This window comes from Macrotis lagotis, chromosome 1, assembly GCF_037893015.1.
Source record: "Macrotis lagotis isolate mMagLag1 chromosome 1, bilby.v1.9.chrom.fasta, whole genome shotgun sequence".
Taxonomy (NCBI): Eukaryota; Metazoa; Chordata; class Mammalia; order Peramelemorphia; family Peramelidae; genus Macrotis; species Macrotis lagotis.
The window spans coordinates 742,872,106-742,895,497 of NC_133658.1; the positions used below are offsets into that span (position 1 = coordinate 742,872,106).

The 23,392-nt window shown below is 36.3% G+C and overlaps 1 protein-coding gene and 1 long non-coding RNA gene across 2 annotated transcripts in view; one reads left to right on the forward strand and one right to left on the reverse strand.

The window, feature by feature from the left end:
- The window catches only part of LOC141508023 (uncharacterized), a 51,102-nt gene extending 28,689 nt beyond the window's left edge, over positions 1-22,413 (reverse strand). The window contains exons 1-4 of the mRNA XM_074216269.1: positions 22,300-22,413; positions 2,886-3,016; positions 1,291-1,394; positions 29-230 (exon numbers count right to left, since the gene is read on the reverse strand). Of these exons, the coding sequence (XP_074072370.1) occupies positions 29-230; positions 1,291-1,394; positions 2,886-2,981 (402 nt within the window). The 5' untranslated portion in view covers positions 2,982-3,016; positions 22,300-22,413. The remainder of the gene's footprint in view (positions 1-28; positions 231-1,290; positions 1,395-2,885; positions 3,017-22,299) is intronic.
- The window catches only part of LOC141508025 (uncharacterized), a 74,544-nt gene that overhangs the window by 30,639 nt on the left and 20,513 nt on the right, over positions 1-23,392 (forward strand). The window lies entirely within an intron of this gene.

The following is a 23,392-nucleotide window of genomic DNA, read 5'->3' on the forward strand; positions in this document are numbered from 1 at the left end:
GGGGTGGGCAGTGAAGCCATAGACCTACCTGCAGGTCTGGAAATGTCACATCCAAATCCCTTGTCACTGTGTTTTGTTCTCTGAGACTTGGATTTTCTGTATCTCCTTCCTTTGCTGGAACTTCAGTGGGAAGGGAGACATTCTCATTTTGCTGTAGCCTGGAACCAAGAGGAAACTGAAGATACAGCTGGCATTTCCAGGCTGGGGTTGTTTCCACTGCCCTTTTTTGTCTAAACCAAAAGAGACAGAACATGAGTCTCTTTTCCTTCCACCTTTATTTTTTAAAATTCATGAATTAATTTATTTATTTTACCAACTACACACAAAAGTAGTTGTCTACAATCATTTTTTGGTAAAGTTTTGAGTTCCACATTTTTCTCCCTCACTCCTTTACCTCCCCTTTCCCCATCACAGGAAGTAATCTAATATAGGTTATATATGTATAATTATGTTAAACATATTTCTATATTGATCATTTTGTGAAAGAAGAATCAGGAAAAAAAGGAAGAAAAATCATGAGGGAGAAAAAATAAAGAGAATTTTAAAATTTGGAAATAATATGCTTTGGTCTGCATTCAGACTCTATATCTATAGTTCCTTCTCTTGATGTGGATGGCTTTTTCCATCACAAATCCTTCAGAATTGTCTTTGATCATTGTGCCTCTGAGAAGAGCAATTCCATCATAGTTGATCATCAGACAATATTGATACAGAAAAATTAGAAATGTAGAAGTGCATAATATATATGTATCTATAGTATGTTATAATGTCAACATACATAATGCTCTAAACACCTCAAAAAAGAAAAAGAAAAAATCCTGACTTTTATCCTAGTATAAGGGAGAGCCAAAAAAATTTTATGGGTGATTTTCCAGATTGTTGGGCACTATACCCCTAACCCCGTGATGTGGAAAGCATAACTGTGCTATTATTAGGTTATTTTCTAATTGTTTCTATTTCTAATTAAATGATGGATATTATTTTTAGAATAATATTAGACAAATGTGAAAGGTAATTATTAGAAATCTATTATTAGAATTATCAGAAACAATCCAGCTAAAGAAATTAGTTTATAGGTCTCTTACATTCCAAATTAATTCTCTTTTTTTCTAGGACATTTAAACATTTAATCTTTGAATTGGTTGGGATTTGGAATAAGCTCTATTTAATAGATACTCTTTAAAATATTTTCAAAAAAATATTTTCAAGAATGGTGTCAGAAAACTAATAAGACTCTCATCAGAGAGTATTATATGAAAGTTCAGTCTGAGGGGATCAGAATTTCCATACCTTGCTTCTGAGCATTTCTCACTGGAGACGGGTAGCTCCTCAGCTACCTGTGGGGGATCCTGCTCACTGGTTGATAAGGGTTGGTCAACATCCTGCTCAGAATCCTAGAAAGAGGAGACAGTCCTAGAACACTCTTCCTCCAGTGCAGAGAGGTTTTCTTAACTTAGGGTCTGTGAACTTACTTCAAAAAATATTTTGTTAGTTCAGTTTCGATCTATGCTTATCATGGATGCAAATGTGAAGCCTATAGCAGATTGTCTTCTGTTGGGGGGGATGGGGCAGGGAAGGAAGGGAGGGAGAAAATTTGTAAAACTCAAAACCTTGCATAAAATGATTAGTAAGTGTGGTTAGGTGGCACAGTGGATAGAGCACTGGCCTGGGAGTCAGGAGTACCTGAGTTCAAATCTGACCTCAAACACTTAATAATTACCTAGCTGTATGACCTTGGGCAAGCCACTTAACCCCATTGACTTGCAAAAAAAAAACCCTAAAAAAATGATTGGTAGAAACTATTATTGTATGTAATTGGAAAAGAAAATACTTATGCAATAATAAAACAAAAATTTTAAAACTAAATTTTAGTATAATGGCTCTCTTTATAATCCTATGTATCTTGTTTTATTCATTTAGGAACAATGTTGTGGGAAGGGGTCATATCTTTTACCAAACTTCCAAAGGGGTCCATGATATAAAAAAGGTTAAAAAATTCTGCTCCAGTGGCAGCTAGGTGGCACAATGGATAGAACACCTGCCCTGGAGTCAGGAGGACCTGACTTGCGCTTCAGACACTTGACAATTAGCTAGCTGTATGACCTTGGACAAGTCACTTAATCCCATTGCTTTGCAAAAACCTAAAGAAAAAAAAAAAGAAATCCTGCTCCAGACATTTGTACTAAGACAGTGTGAGAGAAGAGAAGGAGCAGTAAGGGAGAATGCCAGAGCAAAGGAGAATTCCAGGTTTCTGAGTGGGAATTAGACTTCTTGTTGGTATGGACTTGGGCATGTGATTGGACTCAATTTCCCTAGCAACTGTATCCTCCTATCTTGCTTCAAGTGAGAGGTCTAAAAGGAATCAATTCATCATGATATGACACTCAAATAAACTGTATTCAAGTATGCCCTAGGGAAATCAAGAAACCACTAATATTATGTGGTTATCACTAATTAAAGATACTATCCTTTTATATGATTTTCTTATTGTGATTCTTCCAAGATAAATTATGGTGATTCTCCATGATGAATTTATCATGGGCATAATATAACGTAGAGTTCAGAGACTAACATCTTCTTCCTTTGAGTTCAGTTAAAGGGTTCTGACCCTGGAGGAGGCTTCCTGCCTACCTAAATTGACTGAATCTAAACTTGGCTTAATAGGACAAAACCAAGAGACTTCTCTGGGCAATTAGCTTGGACAAGAGAGACTTATTAATAGTGATTCTGAATCGGAGAATTGTATGCATATCACCAGAAAGTTTTGTCATAGAATATGTTTTTGTGTGTGTGTGTGTGTGTGTGTGTGTGTGTGTGTGTGTATGAGCATGCATAATTTGAGTTGGCAAGTTAAGGACAAATAAAAACAATTATAATGAACCAACCTGTGCTACATGATCTGGTGGGCTGGCCTCATCAGCCATCCAAGATGAGAGGGAAAGGGCATTTACCAGGACTGCAATAGCTCTATCAAGTTCCATCTGAAAGTCAAAGGTAGAGGTAGCAGGCACACATCCTGGGAAAGGGAAACAGTGGAGATTTTCATTTGTTTGTTTGCTGGTTCATTCAATTATCAATTCATTTGTCATTTGTTCATTCATTCTTAAGTACCTCTTGTGTGGTTTCAAAATTGTTGTTACAGTTTTGGTTTTGCTTAAACATAAAAGTCAGAAACCCCAGACTGGAGAACAAAAAGTTTATTTGCTCTTTTTGAGAAGAAGACACATATGAGTTATAGCTCTAGGAGGAGTGCAAAGGTGGAGGAGGGCAAGCCCCTTTTATCCTAGTCCTAACCCCCTGGCCTGCTACCTATTGGCTAGATAGCTAGGCTCACAATCTTTCATCAAGCATCTAGCCAATCAAGCTCCATTTGCATAATTATTCAGATTCAATTTTATCCTGTCAAAGAGAGATAATTCATTTTATCCTATCAGAGAGATGATTCTGTATCCTTACATATATAGAGGTCAATGGAGAAGTGGAAACTTTGCAACACTTGCTGACAGTGGCTTTCAGGAAAAAAAAAGAAAGACTCCTTGAAACCATGAATGAGGCTTCACTCAGTTGTAGTCCCATGCACTCCTTGTGTTTAGCATTGTGTTAGAAGTTGTAGGGAGATCCAGGGAAAGATCTGTTTTCTGCCCTTTAGGAAGAATTTACCGACTAATTGACTCAAGGCTTGGGTGGGAAAGACCTCATTTAGCTGATTCCACTCCTCCCAAAGACTGGCCTAGTCATATATATTTTCCCTGTTACAAACACGTACCGGCAGAAAAAACAAATTCCCATATTGGTCATGCCCCCCCCCCCCCCAATACATCTCAATCAACACTCTGAATCTATCATGCTTCAGGAAGTCAGTAACATGTTTCATCATGAGTTCTCTGGAAGCTTGGTAAGTCATTGCATTGATCAGAGTTTCTAAGTTTTTCAAAGTTGTTTGTCTTTGTAATATGTTGTTATTGTGTAAGTTATTTTTCTGTTCTGCTCACTACACTTTTTATCAGTTCATAGAAATCTTCCTAGGTTTTTCTGAAATTGTCCACTTCTTACCACACAATAGCATTCCATCTCATTAAAAAACCAAATATTGTTCAGATATGGTATATTATCTCCTCAGTTTCTAATTCTTTGTTATGACAAAAATAGCTCTATAAATATTTTATATTATAAGGTCCTTTTTCTTTTCTTTTTATCTCTTTAGGAGTACATACCTATTAGTGCTATCATTGAGTGAAAGGGTGTAGACAGTTTAATAAGTGTTTTGGGCATAGTTCCAAATTGTTTTCCAGAATGGTTTGGCCTAGTCTCTTCCTAAGTATCTCTAAATAGTATGCATTAAATAATAAACATTAAAGACATATCCTAGAATCAGAAAAAGTAATCAGTCTAAAAATTTTTTTTTAGGTATCATAACTTATTGGGCCTGGAGTCAGACTCATCTTCCTGAGTTCAAATCTAGCCTCAGACACTTAGTACACTTAGTAGCAGTGTGATCCCAGATAAGTCACTTAACACTGTTTGCTTCATTTCCTCATCTATAAATGACAAACCACTCCAGTATCTTTGCCAAAAAAATTTCAGATGGGGTCATGAAGAATCAAGCACAACTGAAATGACTGAATAACAATAACAAATTATACCTAAATAATTTTATTTCCTTTTTTTGAGTAAGATTACTAGACTGCTATTCTAATAACTAGGGGAACAGGAGGGGTTTTTGAGGTGGTGTTAACCTTTTCTAACTGTTTCCTTAGCTGCAGTAATAAGAGACAGTTGGGTGGTAAAGTCAATAGAGGGGATAATGTGGAATCTAAAAGATCTGAATTCAAATCCAGCCTCAAACAGTTACCAGCTATATGAACCTGGGATAAACCACTTAATTTCTTTTTACTTCACTTTTCTCATTTGAAAAATGGAGATATTAACCACACACCTACTTTCTAGGGCTGTTGTGAAGATCAAATGAGTTAATGTTTATAAAATGCTTTGCAAACCTTAAAGCATTGTGTAAATGCCAGTTATTATTATTATCAGAGAGGTAGATTAGAGTATCTTTAAGGTTCCTTTCTAACTCTAAATATAAGGATCCTATGAATTTTGAAAATAGTATGTATGCCTGAATTTCATTTGACAAAAATCTCTTATGACATATATGTGGACTTCATGGAACTGTGAAGACATGATAATAGTTGAGCTCCAAACTAGCTAAATGGCCAAACTCAAATAATGTAAATTAAACAGAAAAAGAGGTAGGTAAGAGATCGAGAACCATAGCTATGATTCAATGCTTTGGATGAAAGCATGGACAGCATATCAAACTAATCTCTGAGGACAAGCTCCCATATTGAGTGACAGTAATAGGATCTAAAAATATTACAACAGCTTAGGACAATGGGGAAATAAGATGAAATTGAATAGGGAAAAATATGAAGTCATACATGTGGGTTTGATAAAAGTGTATAAGTTGGGAAGACACAACTAGGCAAGAATTCAAATAAAACTGTGACTTTTAAAAAAAAATTAAGGCAATGGGGTTGAGTGATTTGCCCAAGGTCACACAGCTAGGCAATTATTAAGTGTCTGAACTCATATTTGAACTCAGGTACTCCTGACTCCAGGACCAGTGCGTTATCCATTGTGCCACCTAGCTGCCCCAAATGAAACTATGAATTTGTATTGGTTGTAAGTTCAATATGTTTCAAAAGTGATGAAGCAGTCAAAAAAATTAATGCAATTTTGGGCAGTGATGATGATGGTGGTGGGGATAGTGGTAGTGTTGATGCTGATGATGACAATTGGCATGTAAACAAATTTTTAAACAAATATTTTAAAAATATTGGGGCAGCTAGGTAGGGCTGTGAATAGAGTACCAGGCCTGAAATCAGGAAGATTTGAGTTCAAATTTGGTCTTGGACACTTAATAATTTTGTGACTCTGCGCAAGTCACTTATCCTGTTTGTCTCAGTTTCCTCATCTATAAAATGAACTAAAGAAGGAAATGGTAAACCACTCTAGTATATTTGTCCATAAAACTACAAATTAAATCACAAAGAGTAGGAAACAACTGGACAACAATAACAACATATTTTTTCATTGAATCCTTTATAAATCTATCATTATCTCCACTTTACAGAAGATAGCATTGAGGCAAAGAGAGGTCAAGTGACTTGCCCAGAGTTACATAGCTAGAAAGTTTTTTGAAGCTGAATTTGAACTTGTCTTCCTAATTCCAGATCCAATACTCTATCCATTATGTCACCTAGTTGCTTTAAGAATGAAATAAGAAGGGGTGGCTAGGTGGCACAGTGGATAAAGCAATGGCCCTGGAGTCAGGAGTACCTGGGTTCAAATCCAGTCTCAAACACTTAATAATTACCTAGCTGTGTGGCCTTGGGCAGGCCACTTAACCCCATTTGCCTTACAAAAAAACCTAAAAAAAAATGAAATAAGAGAAGCAGAGTCAAGATGGGGGAGAAAAATCAGGAAATGACCTGAGTTCTCCCCAGTCTCCCTAGCAAATAACATTAAATTAAATATCCAGAGATTCTGGAACAACAAAATCTACAAAAAGAGGAAGTGAAACAATTTTCTAGCTTAAGATAACTTAGGACTCCAGGAAAGTCTGTCTCACTTGGGAAAAGGGAATGCAGCCCTGTACATACAGTGTTCAGACAAGCCAGAGGGAGGGCCTTAGCCATACACAGATCAGCATCTGAGGACAGAAGGCAAACTGTCAGGTTAGAAGCCCCTAGCCCAAAAGGCACCATTAGGCTGGATAACTGCACAGTAGTGAGAGAACTGCAAGCACCTAAGACCCCAGGGCAGAAAGCCAGTGATCAGTGCCCCTTCCCCCAAATAAGAAACTTGGGATTGTGCCACTGGTAGCCTAGGAGCAGAGTTCAACATTATAAGTTATGAAGAAGGCTAAAAAATAGGTTTAAAAAAAAGAGAGAAAAGAGCTCTGACCAGTGAAACTACTATGGTGACAGGGAAGACCAGAACACAAACTTAGGAAAAAAGACAACAATGTCAGAATGTCTGCTTGAGAAACCTCAAAGGGAAATGGTCTCAAGAGTAAAGAACCTTCTTGAAGAGCTCAAAAAGAAATTTAAAAATCAATGAGAGGTAGAAGAAAAATTGGGAAAAGAAATGAGAAGTATGTAAGAGAGAGTCAATAGTTTGGAAAAGGAAGAAAAGAAAAAGAAAGAGAAAGAAAGGAAGGAAGGAAGGAAGGAAGGAAGGAAGGAAGATAAAGAAAGAAAAATGAAAAAAGGAAGGAAGGAAAAAAGAAGGAAGGGAGAAAGGAAAGGAGAAAGGAAAGAAGGAAGGAAAGAAAGAAACAAAGAAAAAGAAAGCAAAGGAACTGTGTAGTCCAATTTGCCAACAGTGGGACCACTCTTATTACTCCTAGAGGTTGATGTTTGTCCTTTGTTCTCAAGCATCAGGGAGGTGATGCCATGATATGCAAGTGAATTGGATTTAAATGAAATCCAATTGTGTTATGCAAAGTCACCTGCCTCCTTTTCTCTTCCAGAGCCATTCTGGGTTCAGTGGCTCCAAGACTATTTGAGATTGGGGTATTAAAAACCTCACAATCAAATGCAGAAAGGCAGAAATCCATCCTTTTCAGATCATAAAGCAATAAAAATTATGTGTAATAAAGTCATGGAAAGATAGACTAAAAACTAATTGAAAACTAAATAATCTATGAGTAGGTTATGCAATAAATCATAGAAATAATCAGTAATTCCATCAAAGAGAATGACAATAATGAGACAACATACCAAAATTTATGTGATGCAGTCAAAGCAGTTAATAGATGAAATTTTATATCTCTAAATGCTTACATGAATAAAATAGAGAAAGAACAAATCAATGAATTAGACAAACAACTAAAAAAAGCTAGAAAAAGAATAAATTTAAAATCCCAATTAAATACCAGATTAGGAATTTTGAAAAATCAAAGGAAAGATTAAATTGAAAGTAAAAAAAAAACCCTAATGAATAAATAAAACAAAGACCTGGTTTTATGAAAAAACAATAGAATATATTTTGAAAAATAGAAAATCAATTTATCAATATTAAAAATGAAAAAGGATGAATTTCCCACATTGAAGAAGAAATGGAAACAGTAATTAGGAGATATTTTGCTTAACTGTATGACAATAAATCTGACAATCTAAGTGAAATGGATGAATATTTTCAAAAATATAAATTGGCCAGATTAACAGAAGAGGAAATAAAAGACATAAATAACCTCACTTTAGAAAAAGAAATTAAACAAGCCATCAATGAATCTCCTAGGAAAGGTGGAATCCTACCAAATTCCTTTTATGATACAAATATAGTGCTGATACCTAAACTAGGAAGAGCAAAAACAGAGAAACTGATTTCAAACTGACAAATCATATGATTATCTTGATAGATGCAGAAAAATTTTTGAAAAATATAGCATCCATTCCTATTAAAAACACCAGAGAACATAGGAATAAATGGAATTTTTCTTAAAATGATAAATACTATTTATCTAAGAACATTAGCAAGTATTTTATGTAATGGGGATAAGCTGAAAACTTCCCTAATAAGAACAAGGGTGAAACATAGATGCCCATTATCCCCATTATGTCATGTAGTACTAGAAATGTTAGCTTTAGCAAAGAGAAAAGGAAAAGAAATTAAAGGAATTGGAATAGTCATTGAAGAAACAAAACATCACTCTTTGCAGGTGAAATGAGGATATAATTAGAGAGCCAATTAAAAAACTACTTGAAACAACAACTTCAGAAACTGTGCAGTATAGAAAATACACCCACATAAATCAAAAGCATTTCTATATATTACCAACAAAACCTAGCAGGAAGAGATAGAAGGCGAAATTCCATTTAAAATAACTATAAACAATATAAAATATTTGGGAGTCTACCTACCAAGGCAAACCCAAGAACTACTTGAACACAATTACAAAATACTTTTCATTCATAGTCATATCTACATAATTGAAAAAATATCAGTTGCTCATGGGTAGGCCAAGGTAATATAAAAATGACAATTTTACCTAAATTAATCTACTTTCAGTGCCACACTAATCAAACTACCAGAAAATTATTTTGTTGAGCTAGAAAAACTAATAATGAAATATATCTGGAATAAGAAAAAGTCAAGAATATCAAGGGAATTAATAAAAAAAATGCAAAGGCAAGTGATCTAACTATACTAGATTTAAAACAATATTATAAAAGGGCAATTATCAAAACAATCTAGTACTGACTAAGAAACAGAATGGTAGATTAGTGGAATAGATTAGGATCACAAGACATGGTAATAAATGAGTATAGTAAACTACTTTTTGATAATCCTAAAGACTCTAGTGTCTGGGATAAGAACTCACTATTTGACAAAACTGTTGGGAAAATTGCATAGACCAACATCTCACACCCCAAGATAAGGTCAAAATGGGTACATGATTTAGACATAATGGATAATACCATGAACAAATTAAGAAAGCAAAGAATAGTTTACCTGTCTAATCTATAGAGATAATTAGAATTTATGACCAAATAAGAGATAGAGAATATTATGAAATATAAAATGGATAATTTTGATTACATTAAATTAAAAAGTTTTTTCATAAACCAAATCAGTGCAAAATCAGAAGAAAACAGAAAGCTGAGAAACAATTTTTATAGTTGGTGTTTCTGATAAAAATCTCATTTCTCAAATATATAAAGAACTATAAGAATACAAGTGATCTCCCAGTTGATAAATGGTAAAAAAAAAAAACCAGGTAGTTTTCAGATAAAGAAATTAAAGTTATTTATAGTCATATAAAAATACTCTAAATCACTATTGATTAGAGAAATGAAAATCACAACAACTCTGAGGTTCTACCTCACATCTATCAGATTGGTTAACATGTTTATCATCCTTCATTTTCGAAGAGGACCATGTCATCAGGGAGGTGATGTCATGACAAGCTCATGAATTGGATTTTTGTGAGGGGGTGCTGTGCTAAGTGACCAGCCTCACTTTCTCCTCCATAACCATCTGGGCCAGTAATCAGATATGAATCAGGACAACTGGAGATGGCCCTGGATACAGTCAGAATTAAGTGACTTGCCTAAGGTCTCCCAGCTAGTAAATGTCCAGTGTCTGAAGTTGAATTTGAACTCCTGTCCTCCTGACTTCAAGACCAGTGCTCTATCCACTGTGACACCTAGTGCTAATATGACAGAAAAGGAAAATGATAAATGTTGTAGAAGATGTGGGAAAATTGGAACATTATTGCATTTTTGGTAGAGATGTGAATTGATTCAATATTCTGGAGAGCAATTTGAAACTATACACAAAGTGCTATTAAAATTGGACATACCTTTTGATTCATCTATCCACTACTAGTTCTGTAGTATTTCTATCAACTCTTTTAGTAGTGGTAAAAAAAAACTGGAAAGTGAGGGGATGTCCATCAGTTGGGGAACAGCTGAACAAGTTGTACTATATGAATGTAATGGAATACTATTGTTATATAAGAAATGGGGGGGCAGCTAGGTGGCACAGTGGATAGAGCACTGGCCCTGGAGTCAGGAGGACCTAAGTTCAAATCCAGTCTCAGAATTAAATGAATAATCAATATTTATAGAAGAGCCATAAAATTTTAGCTGCCAACCAATCAGATTATACATTTATACCTAAAAGTGTCATTTATTATTTTTGATTTTCTAACCCATCTATAAGATCTGTTCCATGTCAGAACTGTTAAAAATCTGATTAGCAACAGAACTACTGTCTTCTCTTTTGACTTGCTATTTTATGTTGTTATTAGATAAGACACGGACATATAAAACATTGGAGCTTCTCCCTTTCCAAACTGTTACAAGTATTAGAATATATTCAGACTCTTATCTGGATAACCAGAGCAGTTTCCTGACTTCTTAGGATGGTCTTTCACTCTAAGTGTTTACACAACTTGAAAGTAAAACTTGCAGATGCAATTAAAGGGGGACTAAGCTATTTCACACAGCCAGAGCCTGTCATCAGATTTATAACAGTAGTATGTTTGTCCTTCATTTTCAAAGAAAATTCATTTTCAAGAAGACCACATCAGGAAGGTGATGGTATGACAAGCACATGAATTGGATTTGAATGAGGGGGTGCTATATTAAGTAACCAGTCTTACTTTCTCCTCCAGAACCATATGTATCCAATAGCCAGATATGAATCAGGATGACTGGAGATGGCTCTGAATGTAAGGCAATAAAGGTTAAGTGACTTGCCCAAGGTCACATAGTAAATGGCAAGTGTCTGAGGCTGGATTTGAACTCCCATCCTCCTGACTCCAAGGCTAGTGCTCTATCCACTGTGCCAGAGAGACCTTGTGGAGGGCAGAAGTCAACATTCCAACCTTACAAATCTCAACTAGAAATTCAGAGAACAATTTTTAAATCAAAAATAGTAACTCCAAATTTAAAATATCATATCAGATCATTGATTGAATCATAAATTTATAACTGTGAGTTTATAAGATCATCTAGACCAACGTTTTTCATTTAGCAGATGAAGAAATTGAGTCCCAAGAAGTTTGAGTTGTCCACATTCACACAGTTTAAAGAAGTAAAATTAGGACTGAGACCTTCTCATTCAAAACTCCCACACAATCAATTCAACCAGAAAGAATTGTATTGAAGAAAAGTGAGTATCCAGAGAGAAGGAATTAGGAACAGAGGAATTAAGGACAGATACCTCCCAACACCGATATACTCAATTATCTGCTGAACCTCCAGGATTTCTAGAGCCACTAAACCATGAATTAGAGATCTCTCTCTCTCTGTCTTGTTCCCTGACCACAGTCTTTTAGAGCACAGAGCCACGAGAGGCTAACAGCCTGGGGATAGAGTGACTCCCTGGTCACAGTAAAGGAAAAAGATGCAAGCACTTCACATCAACCCTCCCCTGCAAACTCATATATCTTATAGTTAAGCTCTTTATAAGGCATAGCCTGGATAGAGGATTTCAGGGCAGAATTCCTTTTCTCATGAAAGCCCTGGAGGTACCAGGAAAATGAGAGGGGGAGGGAGAGGATTGGAGCAAGGTTTCTTTCTTTTGTTTTCCCAAATTAGTCATTTTTTTTTTTCAGTCCTGTCTGACACTTTTGATCCCTTTTGGAATTTTCTTGGCAAATTTCCTGGAATGACTTGTCCTTTCCTTCTGAAACTCATTTTACTTTTTGAGAAAACTAAAGCAAACAGCATTAAGAGACTTACTAATAATTGTCTGAAGCAGGGATTGGATTGAACTGGAGAAGAGTCTTCCTGACTCCAGGCCAAGAATTCTATCTACTGTGTCACCTAGCTTTCTTGTTACTCCAAAACAATTACTTAAAGTCAGATTTACTCTGCCTAACCCCAGAGGGCATGAGTGGGGTGTTACAAAGAGATAGCTACTGTATTTCCCTATTCATAAGATGCTCCCATATATAAGATGAACCTTAATTTGGGGGCCTGACATTTGAATAAAAAAAAGGTATTTAAAGTTATTGAACTCAAGTTTTAGTCATCATGAAATTCAAGGACTTTTTTTCTCATAGCTTTCAGGCATCATTTGGACAAGTCTGGGGCATGAACACGTGTTAGTCCATTCAGTTTTATAAACCTGAAGCACCAATTGTGTTCTTCTTTGAAATCAGTCACTTCTTTTTCATCAGCAATTCTTCTGGCCTCCTGCTGAACCATCTTTGTGGACACAAGAATTCCAGTGGCCCTTTGTTCTTCAATCCATCTAGCCTTCTTCTTCCAGGGCCTTTTCAGTAGGTTTCTTCTTCCCATAGCCAGTCTTGGGTTGTTTTCTTAGTTGGAGGAGGATCAAACTGATGTTCAGCAGCAGGATTTCCTTTTACTTTTGCAAACTGGATCACTTTGAACTTGAATTCAGCACTGGACAAAAATCTTTTCTGAGCCATTGCTGGGCAGAAAGTGGCAAAACATAACCTAATCTTCTGGTAACAAATATGAAACAATGAGCGCAAAGATAACAAGCTTGAAAAAGTGGGAAATGCAAGTAAAAATATACAACTACTTTATAAGACACTTCAAGCTTTTAGACCCCAAATTTTTCAAAAAGGGGTGTGTCTTATACATGCGGAAATACAGTATCTGTTGGATGTAAGGGAAACTTTCCTAAGTATTAGTTGTTGTGGTTCATTTTAGTTCAGTATTTCTTCAGTGATCTCAATTAGAGATTTTCCTGTGGTCATTTTCTTCTCCAACTCATTTTACATTTAAAAAAATAAGGCAAATTATCTTAAATGACCTGCCCAGGGACACACAACCATAAGGAACTGAGACTAAATTTGAACTCAGATCTTCCTCCAGGTCCAATGTATTTCCACTCAGTCACCCAGTTGCCCTTTAATAATTTTCCAAAAACTGTAATGGGTTGCAACAAGAGGTAATAAATTTCCTGAGAACAGAGTATTAAGTAGAGTCTTACTGATTATTTGTTGGGAATATCATATTGTGGGATGCCTGCTCAGGTATTACTTGTAGAATAGGATTTTTTTTCAAGTATCCATATGGGGGAAAAGTTTGAGTCTTGTCTTACCTGGTGTTAGAGAGCAGTAGTAAGAGCAATTGACAGAAACTGTAGGGCAGTAAATTGAGGTTTAATGTGAGGAAAAATTCCCCAATAGTTGTTTAGTCATTTTAATCATGTCTTCAAGACCCCATTTGGGATTTTCTTGGTAAAGACACTAGGATGGTTTGTCATTTTCTTCTCTAGCTTATTTTACATAAGAGGAACCAGAGACAAATAGGATTAAGTGACTTGCCCAGAGTCAATATAGCTCCTAAGTGTCTTAAGTCAGATTTGAACTTGGGAAGAAGAATCTTCCTACCTTTTGGATTGACACTCTATCTAATGCTTCTCCTAGTTGACCCCACACTCACAATTAGAACTGTTCAAAAGTGGAATGAGCTGCCCTATGAACTACTGTGTTCAACTAAAGGCTAAATGTCCACTTGTCAGGTTCATTATAGATCAAACTCTTGTTCATGGATGAGTTAGAATAAATAGCTTTTGAAATCCTTTCCAAGTCTGAGATTCCATGATTCTCCATCTAGTGCAAATTATTTACACAGAAATTTCTCTATGTTATCTTTTCTTGGGAAGGTTACCAGGTTAGTTGGAGAGCATTCAGAGGAAGAGGGACAGAATGGCAGAAGGTTTTGAGAGCATGACCTGTGATTATTGGTTCAATAGACTATGGATGTTGAGCCTAAAGAAGAGATGACTTATGGAAGTTATAACCATTTTTCATGTGTCTAAGAGATTCAACTGGTTCTGCTTAGCACCAGAGGGCAGAAATAATGTAGAAGATGCAAGGATCTAAATTTCAGCCTAATAAAAGGAAAAACTTTCTAATAATTCAAACTATCTGAAAATGAAATAGCCACCCTTGAGAAAGAGGGAGTTCCCCTCAAAAGAGGATTTCAGGTAAAAGCTGTTGTGAATGACATAGGAAAAATTCTTGGACAAGGCTAGCTTGGACTAGATGAGATTTGAGGTTTATTCTACCCCTCTAATTTTGGGATTCTGAGAACCAAGTTCTTGGAATTAGATGAGTAAAAGAAAATAGATGAATGAATGATGTAACAAAGGCTATTTAATTCTGAACAAGTGGTGGCTTGTGAGGATCTTTCAACTCTGAGATGTTAGGATTTTGCTACTCCTTGTTTGGCAGTCATATCCATCTTTAGGACTGCTACATAACTGATATCCTTGAGACACAGTGGTCAGTTCCAGGTATCTTTGCAATCCAAAGTTTTTCCTTTCCACCATAATTTTCCTTGAAGGAAGATAAGGATTCTGAGAGGTAACAATGAATAACATGAACATTGCTAGAATGGAAAATGGCCTACATGAATGCACAGAGGAGAAAGAAGGAACATTGAGTTTGGGAAATAGTGTGGTTTGGTTAGAACATTAGAGTTCATTAAGGGAAGTGAGAAATTCAAGGGTATGAGACAATCTACATGTTAATGAAGGTCAAAGTTATAAAGGGAGCAAAATGAAGTTGGGGGATGGGCTTGGAAAATGGGAAACAATATAGGGACTGGAGGTTGTCTGAGGACAAAGTATTGATTTAGGAGGAATGAGGCAGAAATAGAGATGGAAGAATAGGAGATAATGATTAGAAAGGGGAGTTTTAGAATTCTATATCTTGAAATTTGCAAAGTGATAATGAAATACCATTCCAATTAATATTAGACAAAGTGAACATATAGGTCATGGGAACTGAAGAAGGTGATGAATGTGGAGACCTAGGTCTTCAAAACAGCACCAACATTATCTATTGAAGGCCCTAAGCAGAAGGCCAGGGGTTTGAATAGAGAAGTTTTGAGCCAAGTTAACAGTCAACTCAACAAACATTATTTGTGCCAGACACTTTTCTCAGCACTGGAAATCCAGAAAAATATTAATCCTCAAGGAGTTTATATTCTAAAGGGAAGACAACATATACAAGGAAGTTGAAAAGCAAGAAGCTTGAGAGAGAAGGTAAGAAAAATGGTAGAGAAAAGAAATTCTGAGAAAGTTCAGAGAGGAATGAAGAAGAGAATGTGGCTGGCCAGTGAACTTCCCTTAAATTGGAGCTTCTGGGAGGAACAATCAATCAGAAAAAAGGCATTTCAAGTGTAAAATGATCTTCCAGGTGAGAAGGCTGCTGGACATTGGTGGAGAAAAGACTTGAGAGGAGGGAGCCCAAAGAGAAAATTTAGCCAAGAATTAGACTCCTAGAGCAAGGGGGAGATAGATTACAGTAATTATGACCTGTACTGGACAGTACACAGATGGAATGAACCTAAAATGAGGGCATGATGATGTATTTCTTTCATTCTTTTTTTTTAGGTTTTTTTTTTTTGCAAGGCAATGGGGTTAAGTGGCTTGCCCAAGGCCAGCTAGATAATTATTAAGTGTCCAAGGTCAAATTTGAACTCAGATCCTCCTGATTCCAGGGCCTAGCCACCTAGCCACCCCTATCTCCTTCATTCTTGAATAAGACCATAAGGGAAGTGAAGCCATAACAAGCACATGAATTGGATTTGAGTGAGGGGAGTGCTGTGCTAAGTCACCAGCCTCACGGTACCCTCTGGAACCTCTAGAACTGGATCTAGCCAGATAGGAATCAGAATGACTGGAGATGGCCCTGAATGTGAGACAATTAGGGTTAAGTGACTTGCCCAAGGACACACAATTAATGTATCTGAGGCTGGCTTGAACCCCCGAGTTCAGGGTTGGTGCTCTACTCATTGCACCATCTAGCTGCTTCAATGAGGGGAAGCTACTGAGTGAAAGAGCATCTGGAAATAGCAGTGAGAAGCAAAACCTATGGCTCCTTCCCTTTCCATGTGTATGTGTGTGTGTGTATATATATGAATGTGAATGTGGTAGGACTGGTAGGAAAAAAATCTGTAGAAATCCCCAATCCCATAGAGTATCAGGCCTGGAATCAGGAAGGCTCATCTTCATGAGTTCAAATGTGGCCTCAGACACTTACAAACTGTGTGACCTTGGGCAAATCACTTAATGCAATTTGCCTCAGTTTCCTCATCTGTAAAATGAACTGGAGAAAGAAATGCCAAATCACTCCAGTATCTTTACCAAGAAAACCCCAAATAGAACCACAAAGAATTAAACATAACTGAAAAAAATAGCAAAAAAGGCTTCCATGAACTCAAGAAAATTTCTGTGAAAAGGAGAAATCTCTGATGGAGAAGATTTTATTAATATTAAAAAGGAGTTCTACAGGAGACTGAAAGGGGATGGGATTTGAAGAAAGATTATGACTGAGTTAGATGGTGAGGAAAGGTAGAAGGGGGAGGGTTTTTTTAGTTTGTTTATTTTGCCTTAGGAAATGCTAATGCAGAATCACAGGAATGTAGGGAATAGGAGATGAAAATTGGCCAGCCACAAAACTGGGTTAGTTTCAGATGACTGGAGTTTTGCCCTATAGAATCCTGGAGATTGTGATCAGAGGCGAGCTATTGATCAGAGCATAGTGATGATGAGATCTAAGACACTATTCCCATAAGTGTGAGTTGAAATATAGATGTAGATGATAGTGTGGACCGAAGAAGCTGATAAACTGGGAGATCAAGTGTTCAAAGGAACATTAGCATATACATATTGAACTCCAGAATTAAGTAGATCACAGGTTGAGTTGAGGAATCATGAGTCAGATTGTTGTGGGACAGAATTGGTATAAGTGTTCACAGAACAAGCACAGGAGAGTTAAAATGAAGATGTTTGCCTGAAACTCTAGTTCAGTGAATACCTAGCAATTGGGGCCTCAGGAACTAGACTGACTTTATATTATGAATTTAGTGCCACCAAAAGGTGACTTTTGGTCTTTGGGCATTTGAATTGGTGATGGAAGATACAATTTTCTTGGGAGTAATCATGGATCTTAAGATCTTAGCTCTAGAAATGTTAGAGACCTTAGACATTGATTAATCCAGTCCCCTTATTTTATAGAAGATAAAATAATCAGTAGAAATCTCTTCATTTTATAAATAAGGAGGAGGCCCAGAAAGGCTAACTATCCATGTGAGTGACCTTGGGTACATCTCTTAAAAGTAAAGAGTGATGTTCTCAAAGTTACACAGGTAGGAAATAAGTGGCAGAGTTGGGATTTGAACTTGTATCTTGAGTCCAAATCCATTTCTCCTTCCAGTGCATCATGGTGTTAGTACTGGTATAGTACTGGTCTAACTTTTGAGTTCTACTTGGTTAAAATTTACTCATTGGATCCGAAAATATATCATACATTTCCTTCTAAATCTGTTTAACATATAATTTGAGAGTAACCTAGAATCAAATTTGTGAGTATGTGGATATGTGTGTGTTTATGCACATACACTATATTTTTCATCTTCAAAGTGATATCATTTTGTATGTAGCCTATATTTTGGGTTTTCTATATTTGCAACACTATAGTATATTTGGGGCTGAACAAAGGAAGTATTTTGGGGCAGGGGAAGAATGTTTGCTGAATGCAGTTCATTAATGTAATAAGGCAGAAGGTATTTACTTATAAATGGTTTTTCTTGCCTGGGAGGCCTCAGTATCTGATATTTTATCCCAGCAAGCTTGAGTGTTAAGACAGATGCAATGAATATGCATTCCAATAGAATGTCATCACGAGTAACTGGGAAATGATGAGCCTGCCAAGAAGAATCACTGATACACCTGGCTGGTGAAAGTTGCCAAGGGGTGAAGTAAGTTGAGTTCTGTTTGATAAAGTTGTACCCTATACATGCACTGGACATGCATTTCTTTGCAAAAGAATCACAGAATCTCAGGAATCTCAAGACATCAGCTAATATGTTCTTGTTACTGAGGACAGTTGTAATCTTAGATCCTTTGCCCTCTAGAATGTCATATTCCAAGCCCTCCAATCTTTTAATGTAGAAGCTGCTAAGTCTTCTGTTAATCTGACTGTAGTTTTATATTTGAAACAATACTGTGGTTCCTGTCATCTTCAGGATTAAATATAAAATCCTCTGTTTGACATCAAAAACCATTCACACAACCAGGCTGAATCCTCCTTTTCCAGTCTTCTTACAACTTACTCCCTTTCACATACTGTGGGAACCAATAGCACTGGCCTCTTTGCTCTTTCTCCTATAAATCACTCCATCTGTAGCATTTTCACTGGCTGCCCCTGTGCCTGGAAATCTCTCCCTTCTCATTCCTGTCTTGTGGTATCTTTGACTTCAAATCTCAGCTAAAAGTTCACCTTCTATGAGAAATCTTTCCCATTCCTCCTTAATTCTAGTTCCTTCTTTCTGTTGATGATCATATTTGTAAATATTTTTCTATATATCTAAATATGTATTATAACACACACATGCATATATATATATATATATATATATATATATATATATATATATAAACTGTCTTATTTGTACAAAATTGCTTGTATCTGGAGTTTACTATTGGAGTATGATCTTGTGGATAAGGAGTTTTTTTTACTCTCTGTAGTTCTAATAACACAATGGCTTGATTGGCTGATTTATCAAAATTTAAACTAAGGCACCCAGAACTATCACAAGAACTATTGATGGTGTGGTGAAGGAAAAGTATTATAAACTTCCACTCCTAGAAGTTCTACATCTTTTAATGAAGCTTGAGATCAAATTGGTTTTTATTGGTTGTCTCTCCACCTTGGACATACAGAGTTGTCTGTAAGTAAATTAACATTTTTAAAGGACCTTTAAACTTATAGGAACTACTTAGGGAAACTGGGGGAAGCAAAAAAACAGTTCCTACTTTCAAGGAATCTAAAGAAAGAGAAAAGAAACAAACAGCATCTAGCCACTGAAATTCAGAGATCATTTTCAGAATAGCTGCTGACTATCCATAACTCCCCATTTTTTACTTGAGAAGGGATTTTTGTATCCAAGTGTCAGACTTTACATTTATTTCTATTGAATTTCATTTGGTTAGATTCAGACCAATTCTTAAACCAGTGAGAGACCTTTTGGATCCACTGTATTAATAATTCTATTCAGCCTTGTGTCATTGACAAATTTCTTAACTATGTCCCTTAGACCTTTATCTCAGGCACAATAGAGGATAGAATCCCATGAAAATTCATTGGAAGTCTCCTGCTATACTGACTTTGAACCACCATCATCAAGTTACTCTTTGAGTCCCATCATCTACCCAGTTTGAAATTCTTCTGCTAGTATTATTGTTTAATCCATATCTTTCCTTCTTCTCTACAATAATTGTGTGAGACACTTTATCAAAAGCTGTGCTAAAATCCAGGTAGACTAGATTCACAACATTCCCCTCATTTACTGGTTTAGTGATACTGCCAAAAAAGGAAATGAGGTTAATCTGGAATGACCTGTTCCTATTGAAATCATGTTGGAGCTTAGTAATTACTTTCTAGATGTTCACCAGCTACCTTTTTGAATGGGTTTCACCTTTCCAAGTCTTAGTAATTATTATGAGGTCAAATTTGCATTGACCTCTATTATATCTTGTTTGTTGCCTTAACTTTGGTTACCTGTATAAAAATATTTGAGGCCATGAGTTTTCCACTGCCTCCATTCTTAGATTCTGTCTCACTGGAACTTCTGGGAGTATTTACTACTATTCTTCCTACTATGTAGCCTTGCTTGAGGCATATATCTATATCTATATATACCTCAGGCAAGGCTACACTATAGGCATAGATATAGCTATATAAACATATATGTATGTATAAATGTATACACCCACAAACACATGCAGTCTTCTCCTTTCCCTTATTCTTTTCAACTTAAAACTCTTTTGATTAAATTTGGAAGACACTCAGCACATATATTTTTACCAGTCTTTGTTAGGTATACTGTATCTTTGACCAGGAATCTGTCATCTCCCTTTTTAAACCATGGTTCAGAAGCTGATTTTCCATTCTGAGATAGTATCTTCCCATTTAAATTAATTTTTCTAATTTATATCTCTTTTCTTAAATGGGAAACAGTGAATAAAAACTAATGTTTCCCTGTATTTTTGTTGTTGTTGTTGTTGCTGCTGTTGCCCAAATCATTGGCAAATACATGTTTTGGTCTCTTATGGTAGTGGCATTTGTGTCTCATTTGACTAAGAAGTAATGAGTAATTGTCAGTTATTTTGATAAGTCTTAGGAAGGTGCTGTATCAGATCTTGGATACATGCCCTGAGAAGTCAATAGATTTCTTTATTATGGACAGGTCAACAAATAGTTGCTCAAGTATCCCTGAATCACCAAATATTGCTTCTTTTTTCTTCTTCCTCTAATCCACTGGATAAAGTCAAATCTCCCTTTTCTTTTCTTCCTATTTTCTTTCCATTGAAACCTCCATTCTATTTCCTTTAGGAAAACTTCCCTTCTCCCTAATAACTGGAAACATGGAGAGTCATTCTTTGAGTCCCTCTATCTTTTCCTCCAGTAGAGAGATCAGCCTACACTTAAAGCACAGATAATGTAAACACCACACACTTGACACAATAATTGCATAATTTTTCTTACTCTCCACAATGTTAGAAATTTTCAGTCTTGTTTTTTTGAACTACTTGTAGGTAATTTACATGTCATCTCTAAGCACCTGGTTAAAATTTTTATAACTAATTATCACCTCTTAATAGCTTAACAACCCCAGTAACTTCCTTACTTTAGACTCAATAACAACTCTACAGCAACAGCCTCACTCACCTGTTCTTTCAAACCTTGTAATCCTGTTTCACCAATTTGTCTTACCCTCCACTTAACTCAATTAATTTACTTTAACCTCTAGATGTTCCATTTGCCTTTTCTTACTTCACTTGCTTTATCTTTCCAATTACTTTCTCATTTTCGTTCTTGAATCTTAGCGGTTTAGGTTCCACTTCCCTAGATTTCTTTTAACCTTTCTAAGCTTTTGATGTCCTCAACTGTTCTTGATTGTGATCTTTTAACCAAGAAACCAGAGTCTGGATTATTTTTCTTAGTCTATATTTTCCTTAAGATTTTTATCAACTTTTCCCAAATTTCTCTTTTCTAAATTCAATTTATCTCATATTTTACTAATCCAGACCTCTTCCAGTCACCTATTTGAGTTTCTTCTTATTTGGTTCCAGTCTATCTTCTTCTACTCCAGTTCCCACAAAATCCAGAAGTAGAAAGGAGGAATTCTTTTTTTTTCTTCACATTTTTAAAATTAATGGCAATGGGGTTAAGTGACTTGCCCAAGTTCACACAGCTAGGTGATCATTTATGTCTGAGGTCAGATTTGAATTTAGGTACTCCTGACTCCAGGACTAGTGCTCTATCCACTGTACCACCTAGCTGCACTGAAAGGAAGAATTCTTATTGAGTTTCTAGAAACTGAATTTATCCAGAATCTTTGGGGGTGTATTGAATGCAGGAAGAAGAGATGGGTGCAAATCAAGAATTAAGAACTCAGTTAACCCTCTGTCTCTTTAGTGAAAATGGTCACCATGTTTGGTTATAATTTGCAGCAGTGTGTAGGGAGATTGAAAATGATAGTGGTGGTGTTAGTGTGAGTAGCTGATGCTGGATGCACTATCCTATCAGATAATGATACATCATTTCCTTCTCTTTCATGTCTCTAGAAACCATTTCCTTGTTTAGAGTTATGCCTAGGACAGGGAGATCAGGGTTTTATCCCAGGTTGCCAAAGTTTAGAGGGTGTTATAAGCATTTGTACTCCTTCTACAGATAGAACAATTGAGATTAGCGCCCATTTAGCCAGAATAATTAATTAAACATACCAGCTGGTCTGCTCCTTCCCAGTCAGTGTTTTCTCCTCCACCTCCTCCTCCACTTCCTCATTCCCATAGCAGAGACTTCCCCAATAGCAATATGCCAGTATCCTCATGTCTCTGTCTCCTTCTCCTTGTCCTAACACTTGCCTGACTATCATGAGGCTTTATATTATGAGATGTCTCAACTTAAAGTCCCAACCCCCCCTCCCCTTATCTAAATCCATCTAAAAATGTTAATTTGAGGGGCGTTTCCACCACTTTCCCCAACCCTGTTCTATTGTTTACCTGAAAGACCCAAATAGTTATAGTTTGGAAATCTCATGTCCTGGGTCCCAGAAAACAGAGGATAGGATATGACAAAAGGAAAAAAAAAAGGATAGTGTTCCTTTTTCTTTCATGAGCAAAGATTTCTCATAATCCTTTTTTTCCCCCTCTCCATTTGCTCAGATCCTCACTCACTCTTGCTAAACATCATATGCATGTCACTGTGTTACCTTTTCTCATTGACTCACCTACTTTCTGCCAGATATTTTCTACAGGTATACTTACAAAAGGTATGCTGGCATTGATAATGTGACCTTCCTCCCTTTGCTCCCAGAAGCTCAGGGAGGGGATGGTGAATATTCATGGGAAAGAGGAGGATATTGATAAATATTGTAGCTTATAAAACCTCAAATGCCAAATAAAGTTTGTTGAATGTACTTAGGAATTTTCTAATTATTCATTATGTCATTTCCTAAAACTTATCTCACCAGCTCCCTGGGATAGAAGCCAAGTCTTAGAATATTGAACTCTTTCATGCCTGTTTTCTAGGGTCTGTTGTCTTAAATGGTGGTTGCCTCAGTCCTTCAGTTCTCTCCTCATCCTAGATTTGAATTTAACATAAATATCAAGACACCAAGTAAGTAAATATTGGTGATGAAGACTTCTTGCTGAGTAGTCAATAAAGAATGTAGAAATGATAAAAAAGCATTTTAAGGGGCAGTTTGGTGGTGCAGTGGATATAACACCAACCCTGGAGTCAGGAGGACCTGAGTTCAAAATCTGGCCTCAGACATCTAATACTTACTTAACTGTGTGACCTTGGGCAATTCATGTA